The 14,235-nt window shown below is 40.6% G+C and overlaps 3 protein-coding genes across 5 annotated transcripts in view; 2 read left to right on the top strand and 1 right to left on the bottom strand.

The window, feature by feature from the left end:
• The first annotated feature begins 2,572 nt into the window (after positions 1–2,572).
• Positions 2,573–4,657, top strand: mboat4 (membrane bound O-acyltransferase domain containing 4). Its single transcript, XM_021621148.2, has 3 exons — positions 2,573–2,713; positions 2,969–3,193; positions 3,484–4,657. Exons 1-3 carry the CDS (start codon positions 2,592–2,594, stop codon positions 4,403–4,405), a joined length of 1,269 nt encoding a protein of 422 aa, XP_021476823.2. The 5' UTR covers positions 2,573–2,591; the 3' UTR covers positions 4,406–4,657.
• A 55-nt stretch (positions 4,658–4,712) lies between these two features.
• LOC110535830 (coenzyme Q2 4-hydroxybenzoate polyprenyltransferase) lies at positions 4,713–12,994 on the bottom strand. The gene is made up of 8 exons (XM_021621147.2): positions 12,633–12,994; positions 11,222–11,573; positions 9,575–9,741; positions 8,934–9,055; positions 8,674–8,759; positions 5,646–5,779; positions 5,284–5,472; positions 4,713–5,059 (listed from the first exon to the last, which is right to left on the bottom strand). Exons 2-8 carry the CDS (start codon positions 11,520–11,522, stop codon positions 4,916–4,918), a joined length of 1,143 nt encoding a protein of 380 aa, XP_021476822.2. The 5' UTR covers positions 11,523–11,573; positions 12,633–12,994; the 3' UTR covers positions 4,713–4,915.
• Positions 12,506–14,235, top strand: part of LOC110535829 (zinc finger protein 462) — a 22,876-nt gene continuing 21,146 nt past the window's right edge. The window contains exon 1 of one of the 3 annotated variants that reach the window (XM_036935650.1): positions 12,506–12,529. The gene's annotated coding sequence lies outside the window, so the exon portion shown is untranslated. Of the gene's footprint in view, positions 12,530–12,937; positions 12,957–13,146; positions 13,292–14,235 lie in introns of those variants that run through there. The other 2 variants (XM_036935652.1, XM_021621146.2) reach the window with 2 other exon arrangements.

The raw sequence follows: 14,235 nt of genomic DNA, 5'->3' as shown, positions 1-14,235 counted from the left end.
TCATCAGCTGTCCGGGTGATTGGTCTCAGACGATCCCGCAGGTGAAGAAGCCAGATGTGGATGTCCTGAGCTGGCGTGGTTACACGTTGTCTGTGGTTGTTAGGCTGGTTGGACGTACTGCCAAATTCTCTAAAACAACGTTGGAGGCGGCTTCTGGTAGAGAAATTAACATTAAATTATCTGTCAACAGCTATGATGGACATACCTGCAGTCAGCATGCCAATACCATGCTCCCTCAAAACATCTGTGGCCTTGTGTTATGTGACAAAATGGCACATTTTAGAGTGGCCTTTTATTGTCCCCAGCACAAGATGCACCTGTGTAACGATCATGCTGTTTAATCAGCTTCTTGATATGCCACACCTGTCAGGTGGATGGATTATTTTGCTAAAGGAGAATTGCTCACTAACAGGGATGTAAACAAATGTGTGCACAAAATTTGAGACAAATGAGCTTTTTTGTGCATATGGAACATTTCTGTGATCTTATTTAAACTCATGAAAAATGGGACCAACACTTCAAATGTTGCATTAATATTTTTTGTTCAGTATAAATTGAGTAAAATTTTACTTAACAAGTCACATAAGTATGTGTGCATTAAGTGTTTGACATGCTTTTTTAATGACTACATCATCTCTGTCCCCACACAACTATCTGTAAGGTCACTCAATCAAACAGTGAATTTCAAACAGAGTCAACCACAAAGACCAGAGAGGTTTTTCATTGCACCGCAAAAAGGGCCCCTATTGGTAGATGGGTAAAAAAAAGCAGACATTGAATATCCCTTTGAGCATGGTGAAGTTATTAATTACACGTTGGATGGTGTATCAATACACCCAGTCACTACAAAGATGCAGGCGTCCTTCCGAACTCAGTTTCCGGAGAGGAAGGAAACCGCTCAGGGATTTCACCATGAGGCCAATGGTGACTTTAAAACAGTTACATATTTTAATGGCTGCGGTAAGAGAAAACTGAGGATGGATCAACAACATTGTAGTTACTCCACAATACTAATCTAAATTACAGAGTGAAAAGAAGAAAGCCTTTACAGAATAAAAAATATTCCAAAACATGCATCCGGTTTGCAATAAGGCACTAACATAAAACTGCAAAAAATGTAGCAAATAAATTAACTTTATGTCCTGAATACAAAGTGTTATGTTTGGGGCAAATCCAACACAACACTGAGAACCACTTCATATTTTAAAGTATGATGGTGGCTGCATCATGTTATGGGTATGCTTGTCATTGGCAAGGACTAGTTTTTCTTTTTTTTAGGGATAAAATAAACTGAATAGAGCTAAGAATAGGCGAAATCTTAGAGGAAAACCTGGTTCAGTCTGCTTTCCACTACACACTGGGAGACAAATTCATCTTTAAGCAGGACAATAACCTAAAACACGAGGCCAATAAATCCTTCTTTGACTGGTTTCCTCCCCTTCCTCTACACCTGGATTCACCTGGTCAGTCTGTCATGGAAAGATCAGGCGTTCTTAATGTGGATGTCCTGAGATGTGTGTTTTGGTAGACTAAAGTAGCTGTCACACCATGTAAAGGGACCAACCTCATAATTCCTGTAGTCAGCATGCCAATTGCACACTCCCTAAAAACTTGACATATCTGCATCATTGTGTTGTGTGACAAAACTGTACATTTTAGAGTGGCATTTTATTTACACACCTGTTAGGTGGATGGATTATCTTGGCAAAGGAGAAATGCTCACGAACAGGTATGTAAACAAATTTGTACACACAATTTGAGAGAAATAAGCTTTTTGTGCGTCTGGAAAATTTCTGGGACCTTTAATTTCAGCTCATGAAACAAGGGACCAACATTTTACATGTTGAGTTTATATTTTTGTTTAGTATATAAAGCATTAATAGTGCCTCCCATGCACCACGGAAATTGTAAAGGTTAAAAACAATGACAGAACTGTTTCTTTTTTGTGAATGGAGGTCAAACTGAAGCCAAGCCTACTGTCTTTTTGGCAATCTGTATTGTTGCAATCTTTGCAATAATGTTTGTCTACTAAACAATTACTTTTAAAATGCTTTGAGCACAGATGAGAATGGAGGCAGTTTCCATAGTGCTTCTCCTCATTACCCTGACCAAAACATGTTGTACAATAGATGTCACTGAATTTGCCCCTGCAGCTGGTTGTAAAAGCTTTTCAAAACACATTATGGCCTTGTTTTTTAAAGATAAATATTGGCTCATATGTGCAACTGTTTTGCATTAAAATAATAGATTACTGCCGCTCATTGTGGATGGCTCTTTAAAAGAAGTAGAATACAATTTATTTATCCATCCAATATATCAGGGTGGAGACAACTACAGTATATTCAGGCCATTTTACATGATCAACAGTGGACTGTAAAGTAGAGATTTCATGGTTGCTATAGACAAAGAGAAAACAAAGTGGTTTGCAGATGGCTCAAATGTACTGCTTGCTTATCATTAAACAATGATAATTATGTTCATGCCAGACACAGGTGGAATTGTCTATCAAGACAGACAACACTATATATAGGCCTAAAGTACCACCATTCTCTACTCATAATAGTGTTGATATTTCACAGGAAGGATTTAAAATGGAGCCAATCCAGTGGCTGTGTGAGCAGCATCCATTTCTGACGTACCAATGTTTTTCCATTCCCTTTGCTTTTCTATTCTACATCTTGGCTAAACAGGGATGTCTCTCTTTGACATACAGGTCTGTATTATATATTTTATACATCTATTGTAGTATTAAGTTGAAGATCAGGGCATTTAAAAAAGAAAATTGCAACTAAGGTCAGACCAATTATAATTTACTTTTAGTATACACACACACACACTTGTATATACAAATTCTTTATCCACTGGTTAATTAACACTTGTTGGAACCTCCATTTGGAATTAACAAAGGATTTCAATCAAACTGCTGATTTTGTTTGAGCGGTAGGAGGTATAACACTGGTCTTAACAGGTACCTCTTCTTGGCATCCGGAGGCTGTATCCTAGCAATTGTCACCATGGGTGTATACAGCTTGCTTCTGTTCATCTCCACTGTGATCTTTGTGCTGCTGGTGTGTTCACTGAGCCCAGAGCGTGTCCATCCATGGGTCTTTGGACTGCAGATGGGTTGGCAAACATTCTGGCACCTGCTCATACAGTACAGAGAATACTACCTCAATGAGCCCACTGATTCCAGGTACAGCACTGTTCTTAATTCAGTCAAGACTTTCAAAAGGATGTTAGTTTCCTACATGTACTTGTGACTTAAATGTTTGTGTTGGTTGTCTGTGCATTAGACCTCATGAGCAAACTATAATCTGGGGCTTGGGGGGGGATCAATGAGTTCACAATGGAAAACATAACATCAGCTCCACAATAAGTACATTTTAAATAAAATAGTCGTCTCCCAGTCCCAATCCACCAATAAAATGTGTAAAGTACAGAACTTAATCTCAGACTGACTGTCTTACTTTTATTTTCTGTCAGGCTTCTCCTATCAATGTCCTCCTTGATGCTACTCACCCAGAGAGTCACCTCCGTGTCAATGGATCTACAGGACGGGGGCAGGGTGACATTAATGACCCAATGCCGGGTCTTTCTCCCACTCATCAGCTATGCCCTAAACTTCACTGCCTTGCTCGGCGGACCCCTGTCCTCGTTTGACCAATTTGTATATTTTGTAGAGCAGACTACCATCAGCCCTCCTCCCCAGCCTCTGTCCGTTATATCCTACAAGGGCTTTCAGGTGTTATCTCTGGAGTGGGCTAGGAACTATCTCACTCGTCTCCTCAGAGACAATGCCTCCAGTTTGTCCGTCTCCAACAACGTCCTCACCGATGTCTTGTGGATATGGGGCCTGGCTGTGGTGTTGAGGATCAGATACTACTCCCACTGGAAGATCAGTGAATGTCTGAATAATGCTGCTGGGCTTGGGTTCAGGGGGATGGTCAGGGAGGACAACCCAAACTGGAGTGGCCTGTCTGACGGAGATCTTTGGACCACAGAGATGTCCTGCCAGGTGTCCGAATTTGCCCGTCGGTGGAATGGTACGACAGCTACATGGCTACGTAGGCTGGTTTTCCAAAGATGCAAAACCGCTCCGCTGGTAATGACGTTTGGGTTTTCCATCTGGTGGCATGGCATACACCTGGGTCAGTTTGTAGGGTTTCTTCTCTGGGCTGCAGCTGTGAGAGCAGACTACCAGATACACAAGTACTTGAAGCCAAAGCTCACGTCTACAAGGAGGAGATTGGTGCGCACCTGTCTGTGTTGGTTAAACACTCAAATGGTAATGGCGTGTGTTGTTATTGCAATCGAGCTTCGAAGCACTTCCTCTTTGAAAATATTGGGTCTGACATACACTGGCGTTTTTCCTCTTCTTAATGTTCTCTTTATCTTCATTGTATGATAAGATCAAGAATAATCATATCATCTGGGTTTTTAAATGTTGCTGTAAAATCAATTAGTTGACGTTATTCATAGTCATTGACACAAAAAGCACACTTCTATTCTTGCTTGTTTTGGAGGACTGAAGGGGAAGGTATCGTGTTCTGAGAGAGTGCAACCATCTGATTATTTTGGAGCAATTGTTATCTTATTTACAGAACAGAATACCTTGTTGAATGCATCTACCAGCTGAGGGTCAGTGTAGATTTGTAGAAACTTAATGATTTTATCCTAATTGTATGGCTGTTGCATCTTTTTTTTTTTTTTTGGGGCTGTTTGAATTATAGTTGATTAGTTGTTCTTGACATAGATTTTCATAGAAGCCAGAGCTTAACATGAGCTTTATTAGGAGACAAAACCCAATACGGTCAAGACTTACAAAATAATGGGTAGTGTACTACTAAATAACTAGAATGTCCTCTGCACACTAGAATGTAAATCTTGTGTTCTGAGAAGTTCATTGTACCGCTAGTTAATCATTTTGCAATGAAGTGTCTCTTCGTTCTTTCCACAAGTTTCCACAGACTATTCCTAAGAACAGGAGTAGTCCAAGGTTTCTGTTTGAAACAAATTTTTTCCAGCAGTCCTCTGGTTTGTTGATGTCCAATGTGTAGATCTACCCGATAAAGAGAAAGGCATCACAATCAGTTACATCCATTGAAAATAGTTGTTGGGATGCATTTGTCTCGATTATTAAGGAATGATTCACAGTTGAGGGTTCTGTGTAAAACATTAACATAACCACATAGAATTATATTTCTCTGCATTACCAAGGCTAAATCATTATTGAATCATCTCAAACTAAAATGTTAGCACACAGTATATCAAATATACCCTCACCTGATGTGTGAGGTGAATAGCCACAGTTGACAGTGTTGCATAGTAAGGCAGAGTCTGTTCTGCGTTGACCCCAGCCACAATCAGCCCAGACATCATGGCCACCATGAACCCACTGAGCCAAGGCTTGGTCTGCTCCTGGAACCTCAATGCTGTAGACTTGATTCCTACCCTGATGTCGTCATCTTTGTCCTGGTGACAATAGGAATTAATATAGTGCACACATTATAAACAGAGTCGTCATTCATAGAACAATCTAGAATGTTCTCCAACAAACAGCATGAACTGAGGAAGCACCAACATTTGCATCAGCAACTTTAAAATGTCACAAAATGACAGTCATAGCACATGTGTACACTTAATACCTGATGGGCATAGATGGTGTCATAAATTAATGTCCACATCACTCCTGAGAAATACAGAGGTAGGCACACCGACCACTCACAGGAGCCTATGACCGCTGACCAACCAAGCAGTGCTCCCCAATTGAAGGTCAGTCCTGAGGAGAAACAAGTGTTTTATTTTGTTTACAGAGCATTCAGAAAGTATTCAGACCCCTTGACCTTTTTCACATTCTGTTATGTTACAGCCTTATTCTAAAATTGATTCAATTGCTTTTTTTACTCATCAGTCTACACACAATACCACATAATGACAAAGCAAATAAATACTTATTTTTTTTATTGCAAATTCATTACAAATATAAAACAGAAATACCTTATTTACATAAGTATTCAGACCCTTTGCTCAGTGCTTTGTTGAAGCAAATTCTTGTGTATTACGCTACAAACTTGGCACATCTGTATTTGGGAAGTTTCTCCCATTCTTCTCTGCAGACTCTCTCAAGCTCTGTCAGGTTGGATGGGGAGTGTTGCTGCACAGCTATTTTCAGGTCTCTCCAGAGATGTTCGACCGGGTTCAAGTCCGGGATCTGGCTGGGCAACTCAAGGATATTCAGAGACTTGTCCCGAAGCCCCTCCTGACTGTGTGCTTAGGGTTGTTGTCCTTTTGGAAGGTGAACCTTCGCCCCAGTCTGAGGTTCTGAGCTCTGTTCCATCTTTCCCTCAATCCTGACAAGTCCCCCTGTCGCTGAAAAACATCCCCACAGCATGATGCTGCCACCACCATGCTTCACCGTAGGGATGGTGCCAGGTTTCCTCCAGATGTGACGCTGGGCATTCAGGCCAAAGAGTTCAATCTTGGTTTCATTAGGCCAGAGAATATTGTTTCTCATGGTCAGAGTCCTTTAGGTGCCTTTTTTGGCAAACTCCAAGCGGGCTGTCATGTGTCTTTTACTGAAGAGTGTCTTCCGCCTGGCTACTCTACCATAAAGCCCTGATTGGTGGAGTGCTGCAGAGATGGTTGTCCTTCTGGATGTTTCTCCCATCTCTACAGAGGAACTCTGGAGCTCTGTCAGAGTGATCATCGGGTTCTTGGTCACCTCCCTGACCAAGGCACTTCTCCTCCGATTGCTCAGTTTGGCCGGACGGCCAGCTCTAGGAATCTTGGTAATCTTGGTAATTTCAAACTGCCTCCATTTAAGAATGACGGAGGCCACTGTGTTCTTGGGGACTTTCAATGCTGCAGAAATGTTCTTGTCTCGGAAATCTACGGACAATTCCTTCGATCTCATGGCTTGATTTTTGCTCTAACATGCACTGTCATGTGGGACCTTATACAGACAGGTGTGTGCCTTTTCAAATCATGTCCAATAAATTGTATTTACCACAGGTGGACTCCAATCAAGATGTAAAAACATCTCAAGGATGATGGAAACAGGATGCACCTGAGCTAAATGTCAAGTTTGATAGCAAAGAGTCTGAATACTTTTTATTTTAAATAAATTTGCAAAAATGTCTTAAAACCAGTTTTTGCTTTGTCATTATGGGGTATTGTGTGTAGATTGATGAGCACATTTGTTTCTTTAATCCATTTTAGAATAAGGCTGTAACATAACAAAATGTGGAAAAAGTCAAGGGGTCCGAATACTTTCCAAATGCATTGCATATGGCAGCTCTATTGCAAAGACCAACTCAGTGGCCTTGTGGTTAGTGTCCGCCCTAAGATTGGAAGGTTGGGAGTTCGAACCCTGGCCAAGTAATATCAGACTGTAAAAATGGGACCAGATGAGTCTCTGCTTGGCACTCAGCATTAAGGAGACATATTGGGGGTAAGGCCCTGCAACAAACTAACGTCCTGTCCAGGGGGTGTACTTATACAGCTGCCTCACGCTACAGAAAAAGGAGATGGGCTCCTGCTTAGAGCTGGGATGATATACCAAAAATTACTGACACCGAGATTTCCGTTCCTCTTACCAAAGCTTACGTCAGTCATTTTGACACACAACGTTCCTGTAGATTGTTCTAAAACCATTATTTGATCAACAGTAATGCATTATGTCGATTCCTGTTATGAAAGTATCTGAATGTCCCTGTTTCACTGTCGACGACTGAAGCACAAGCATACGACTGTTGCGCGAAATGCTATTGGGGGAAAAATACAGTTTTCAAAGCAACTACTGTTGTTCTAGTTACAGATAGTAGAGTCACAGCTTTTCTGTGAGTATATAATGTATTTCTCACCTCTTAATATTAAAATTCATGGCACCACTTTACAACCGAAGTAGGATGTAGTTAGGATGGTTTTGGTGCGCCCGCGGGGCACGCCATTTGCAATGAATAGGCCTAGTCCTAGCACTGGAAAGTTTTTGTAGGACATTACATTTACTTAAAGATTAATCAATTAGCCTACATGGCTACCTAGCAACAATACCCCATTTAGAAATCTAGCTAAGTGTTTTGAGTTCCCACTTCCTCAGGTGATGAATAATATAACCACGGAAAATATGCCCAAAGATGTTGGATAATTCTCTGAAAAGCCTTATAATTCTGGATCCTATTTTGCCAGGTGGCAATTTAAAAATAAAATAAAATCATGCATTTCCTGGATATGTTAGATGCAATAGCTTACTTTTTTAATCATAGGCTACACCATCGCCATTGTCTTACTTGGCACTGAAAATATTTAGGTCTGGAGCCCTGACGCTAATGTAAAGTAACTGTCCATCAAAAATGTCTTTATCATTGTGTTGGTTGTTATCGAGAAAAATAGTTACATTTATTGCAATATGACATTTTACCATAACGCCCAGCTCTAGCACCTTCCCCCCAAAATATTTTATTGTAATTTAAGAGCTGATTCATAGTTATCGTAAAAAATGGGTACAATTATCGCGATATGGATTTTTGTCCAGATCGCCCTGAGACGTTCTAGCTCCTACAAGCCAAGGATCATGCAAGGTTAATTACTTCTCTAACTATCTATTGCAAAGGGGAAGCTACTATTTGTGACAAATGAAACAATGCGGATTAAAAAGTATTTACAAAAACATACCCAATACAAGCTGTGGCCAGTAGGTGATCCTCTTCATTAGTGGATATGTGACTACCAAAGATAGGGAAGCAGCTCCAAGAGCTATACTGTGAACGGACGGGAAAGTGAAATGTCATCACATCTGTCCAAGTGGTCTGCTCGTGGACAAGACAGTATTCCGGTCACAATCTTGTGCACTTTCACAATCTAGCCTTAATCTAATTTTAGAAAAGTATTTTACAGCTGGCTAATGTGTTCTTTGGTTTGAATGGGGCATGTACCTGTAATAATTGAGACAAAGCAGGACCCCCAATGCCAGAGAAAGCTGACCCCCCAAGAAGACTAGGGCCTGCATCTGAGTGATCTCCCCTGCAGCAATTGGCCGAGTAGCTGTCCTGGCAACCTGCAAAGTACAAAGATGAGGCAAAAGAAACAGTCAAAAGCCTTTCAATTAAGTACTCTGATTGTATCATTTCCATGGCAGTTTGTTCCATTTTGTGCTGCTTTGAGTAAAGATGAATTACTTTTGGCCATAAACTATGTGACAAGTGTGATTTAAAAAGACACCCTCCGGCGATATATATATTTTTTTACTTTTCCTGTTGAAAAACAATATCCCATGTCAAAATACAGTAAAGGACAAAACAAAAGTATGTTTTGATCAAAATTCAAGTAGAAGTTAGTCTGATGGTACCCCGCTGATTTCCTCAGTCTCCTCCCTCGCTTGAGGGACAACAGAGAACAAAAGAGAAAAGTCCACCCTCCCCATGTGCTATGTCATGAGGCACCTGGACCACCTATTGAGATGTGCCTTTTTTTAAGTAAATCAGATGAGGTGAAAAGGAGACTGGGGTAGGACTTCAACAAAAACGATGAGTAGGCCTATACTATATATAAAAAAAGGTGACAACTAGTAGATTACCTTCTTGTCAAAGTCCTTGTCCCACATGTCATTGATGATGCAGCCAGCCCCTCTCATCAGCAGGGCCCCCGTGCCGAATAACGTGAGCATGCCCAGATGTGGGAGGCAGCCTGGGTCTGCAGCCAGGCCGATGCTCCAAGTGCAAGGCAGGTACAACAACCATGTTCCTATGTCACAAAGAACAGGCAATCAGATCAATGTTTCAAAACATTAAATGAAGAACAACTGATGGCGTTTCAGACAACTCATACATACGTACACCTCTTAACCCTTTACATTCATGGGAATTGGCCTATATGGATAGGGATGAATTTAAATATTTCTTAAAAAATAACTATGAAAAGCATATGCATGACCATGGTAGCAATTGAAAGTGAACAGTTTGGAGATCATGGGAAAATAATTAGACCAAAGGTGAGTGCACAAGAGTTCACCTGACACAAGACTGAATCCCAACATTACACTGTTGATTTTATGTGCATTTTACATTCTGTACTTTCGGCATATTTGGTGATAAGTAAATCTGAAAATACTCTGGATACATTCAGTAACATGATAAGAGTATTCCTGGAAAATGTGGGGTAGGTACAACATAAGACAACAAAAAATGACAAGGGTTTATGTGAGAGGACTAACTGATGTCTCCAAGTCGGCACTCACCTCTACAAAGTGTGCAGTTCCTAAGCAATTTCAATGCACTTTTATGGCTCAAAGAAGAGTCCAACTATAAGGTACTTTTTGGCGCTCTCCTAGCTGTGCTATTGAATAACTAAACCACCCTGCATCCCTGAATTACTGTTGTTGTTAACCTAATCTAAAATCAGTCCATTATAAATCACAATCTGGGTCAGGTGGGAATGATTTGAAAGCTTGTTCTATTGCCAACCTGACTAGGGAAGTAAAAAAAATATATGATCTTACAGTGTTAGGCTGTCACAAGGCAATTCAGAAAAACGGTTGGTAATTTTGGAATGCATAAAAAGGAGTCACGAGTGCATTTAGGTGTGTATTCTGCGACAAATTGTTTTCACAATAAAACAAACATAGGGTTAGAACAACTCAGGTTATGATGCCATGTCATCTTGTAACTGTACATCAAACATAGTGATAATCAACATTGACACTGTATATGACAAGTTTTATGATTTGGAAATGTGAAGTGCACATTTGGACTCACGGGGGTTTGACTTGCTTGTATGACATCAAAGCGTTAATTATTATAATCCTCAACATCTCGTCTTTCAAAATACATTGAGTAATCTTAATTAATTTACATAATTTCCCTCACTCAGACACAATAAATATGAGAAAGTTGCCCAATTACCAGGAGGGCTGATGGCAACTTCTTGTTGTGCGTGGTGCTCAAGTTCAGAATGGCTGTCAGTAAAAATCTATACAGGGCTGTGAAGCGTAGTCAGAACTCTGACATGTATATCATGTTACTGTACAGACACTAGGTTCCAATGTAGGTGTTTATTACTGTCCAGATCTAGCCATTTTCAACCCATATGTATACAGGTATGAGTGTAAAGGGCTGCCATTAAAAATACAAAATTATAATATGATTCCAGACTGTTAAATCTATAGTCCATCAGTTATCCACCTAATATAACATTCAAACCCTAGGTCAACATTAAAGCTACTAACCGATTGGTTTGTCAAGTCTCATTAATCTGAGGTAGGGTTGCATGGGCGCTGGGGCAGAGTTGACAATCCCAGCCGCTGACAGGCTAAACAGTCTTTTCCTGGTGGCATCAAGTCTGGTTGGTGGATTTAACAACCATGATTGCGGGCTATTTTCTGGGTGGTGGGTAGAGGCTGCGTTTTTTCTCTGATTGTTCAGGTAATTGCTGGAGAGGCTAGGGAGGTTGGAGTAGCAGGTCCCATGGTGACGCAGCCTCCAGGTGTTCAGAATGACTTGAGAAGTTAATCTGGCAGGGAGCATCATCTCCTCTCTCTGCAGTCAAATGCACATTATCCTCCCTGACACTTGTCACATCTGGAAAGAGAGGAAACATGATGGGAACATGGAGTTGTCATTTATATGCAAATTATGTCCTTTGTCACGAAGGGCCAACCACACACAATAGGGTTGCACTCTTTGCCTTTACAGTAGAGTGTTTTATTGTTTGCCAAAGCTGAATGGCTTTACATGACTGACACACCATTAGACTGTGGAAAAACTAAAATATAATGTAACATACTGCTGATTGTAACGGGCTAATGTGGTGCTCCATTCGCCGTTCCAGGTTAGATACTGTAACGGCTAAAAGGAGCATTTTCTAAATTCAAAACAAGCCCCTTGCAACTAGACATGGACGTTTAGAACACATTGGTTGTCTTCCAAGTTGGGAATTGAAGAAGTATCAACAAGTTAAGGTTGGTCGAAAATTCTGTGCTACTCCAAAAACAGTACATATCTAATAACGCCTATCAGCCAGCTGGAACAGAGTAATTGTCTGGCTATGCGATATTGTTAATAGTTACTACAGTACCTAACAGTTAATAGTTAATAAACCACAGGCAGGCAATGCCACACTAAGTAGCTAGCTAACCAAGTGTTTTGTGACATTTGCAATCCACAATGTAAATCCTGCCGTGAATCAATTACTCTTAATAGCCTAGGCAGCCTATAGTTAGGCACCAAATGTCCGATTTCAGACAATTTAGGTTGTTGCATACCCTTGGCAGAACGTGATGTGCAAAATCCTAAATTGTCCGAATAGAAAAATTATGTTTAATAAAATACGTATATTTCCCCGTTTTTTTCGCCTTCTCGCCATTAAAGCTAGTTAGAGAAACATGTTGCCTTCGCAGGCTAAATGGTGGATACTTTATGTATGAGCAGGTCCACGGGGGACGCGACCGCCGGGAATGCACATCAAGCTTAGTGCATGGGCGCTAGATCTGCACTATCGGTCTAAGTAATCTAAACATAACGTTGAACGCATTGAGGTTAGAGTTCACTTGCTACATTATTTCAGATTGTAGGACGAAATGTGTTAAATGTAATATTTTTCACTGAACGGTCATATTTTTACAAAACATGCAAACTTACCTTACTAAAATGGCTTCCCGTTTTTTTCTCGCGGAATGTTTGGTACGACATGTTAAATGTTCCGCAAGAAACACTCGCCTGGTCGGTTGTTGTTCTGCTTGTGGGACAATATTCCACGTGGGATATCAAAACACCGCCAATTTTGGCGCAGCTAAATGTTTTATGGTCATATTCGTGGTTGACACTTTTAAAAGCCAGGTGGAGACGAATACATTTGTCGCTAGTAGATTTTAGGGTGTCTACATAAATTCAACTTTATTTTTGAAAATACGAAAGATGACATTATCACATGCAAGTCTTCGTTAAAGTGGCTACAATTTATAGGTACAGTGTATGTTCAGTAGCCTTTCTTTCAAAATAAATCAGTGTGCACGAGGGCCCATCAGAGACAGTATGGGATGAGCTTTAGCGGCAATTGCCAGATTTTTTTTTTTTTTTTTGCATTGCACCGCCACCCCGTTTCTTGCTTGACTGCAGAGTTCTTTGTAGTCTCTAGCTCTAGCTACTGGTCACCAGTGTAGCTTGGTCCGCAGACGTAAGAAGATACATGAGGTTGTTGTAGGAGCGGGAAAAAAATGGCGACGAACATCTACGAAGCTAGCTAGCACATTGAGGACTCAAAACATTGTCTGCGGCGTCCCTTTTCTCTGTATGAACGTGTAAGTAGGCTATTCAATATATTTCGTTAACGTTTTGGTAAATTATGCCACGTTTTGTAACGTTAACTATTTGCATGCTAAACAATTTCAGATTTCTATGGTGGATCAAATAGAGAGGGGTTCAGATTCCACGCCCCTTGTTAATTCTTCTTCGACAAGTGACCTAACGTTAGGGCTGGGACGAAAATGTTGTCAATTTAATTAAGTGGCCAAACAGTTAGTCGGATCATCTTAATTTTGTTCACACGTTTGATTCTAATAACAAATGCAGCAAGTGATTTTTGGTCAATCTCTGCAGTGAGTTATCGGAGTTTGCAGTATGTTGTTTTCCAGCCAGCCGCTAATGGTCGCTATTTACTTAACGGATACACTATCGTCTGGAGGACTGTAAGGCCAGTGTACATATTTTCCAGGACGTTGAAAAATACGTATGTTCCTAATGTTGATATCAGGCTCATTTTTGGGTTGACTGTAAGTTGAAAGTGCGTAATTTATAGACGTCTATGTTTGGGTCAAATCAAGGCTGGTCCAGGCCGCTAAAAAATCTGAACCAAACATAGATGTCTATGATTGGTTCAGATTTGGACCGGACCAAAAACGAATGTCTGTGGATGTGGAAATCAAGGTGACCTGACTGTACCAAAAAAAGACGTCGGCCCGTGCTTACTGGGGTGTAGCCTACCATATCAGCCCACAATAGAATTGTATGAATGCCCATCCATGTGGTAGGCCCACCATTTGTAAAACAGGCTGTTGCATTGGCTTTATTAGTCCAGATTCCTGTGACTAATCAGTTTGGCTATTTAAGCTCTGAATATCAACTACCCATCTTTATCAGGAATGATCTTGACTCTAGTTACAACATGTTTACACAGCAGGAAGTGCATAATTATTTTATTTTTTGCTATGACAACTTGTCAAAATTGACAAACTTTAAACCACTG

This window comes from Oncorhynchus mykiss, chromosome 11 (assembly GCF_013265735.2).
Source record: "Oncorhynchus mykiss isolate Arlee chromosome 11, USDA_OmykA_1.1, whole genome shotgun sequence".
Classification (NCBI taxonomy): Eukaryota; Metazoa; Chordata; class Actinopteri; order Salmoniformes; family Salmonidae; genus Oncorhynchus; species Oncorhynchus mykiss.
The sequence above is the reverse complement of the archived record's forward strand: the minus strand, read 5'-3'. Positions and strand labels throughout refer to the sequence as shown.

What these genes read in the sequence shown, in the direction of transcription:
- mboat4 (XM_021621148.2), top strand. Translation starts at nt 2,592, where the DNA reads ATGGAGCCAATCCAGTGGCTGTGTGAGCAGCATCCATTTCTGACGTAC. An exon ending in TGTCTCTCTTTGACATACAG is followed by an intron (nt 2,714 to 2,968) that starts GTCTGTATTATA and finishes TGGTCTTAACAG; the next exon opens with GTACCTCTTCTTGGCATCCG. An exon ending in AATGAGCCCACTGATTCCAG is followed by an intron (nt 3,194 to 3,483) that starts GTACAGCACTGT and finishes ATTTTCTGTCAG; the next exon opens with GCTTCTCCTATCAATGTCCT.
- LOC110535830 (XM_021621147.2), bottom strand. Translation starts at nt 11,522, where the DNA reads ATGATGCTCCCTGCCAGATTAACTTCTCAAGTCATTCTGAACACCTGG. An exon ending in GAGACTTGACAAACCAATCG is followed by an intron (nt 9,742 to 11,221) that starts GTTAGTAGCTTT and finishes TTTGTGACATAG; the next exon opens with GAACATGGTTGTTGTACCTG. An exon ending in ACACCATCTATGCCCATCAG is followed by an intron (nt 5,473 to 5,645) that starts GTATTAAGTGTA and finishes TATTGTCACCAG; the next exon opens with GACAAAGATGACGACATCAG.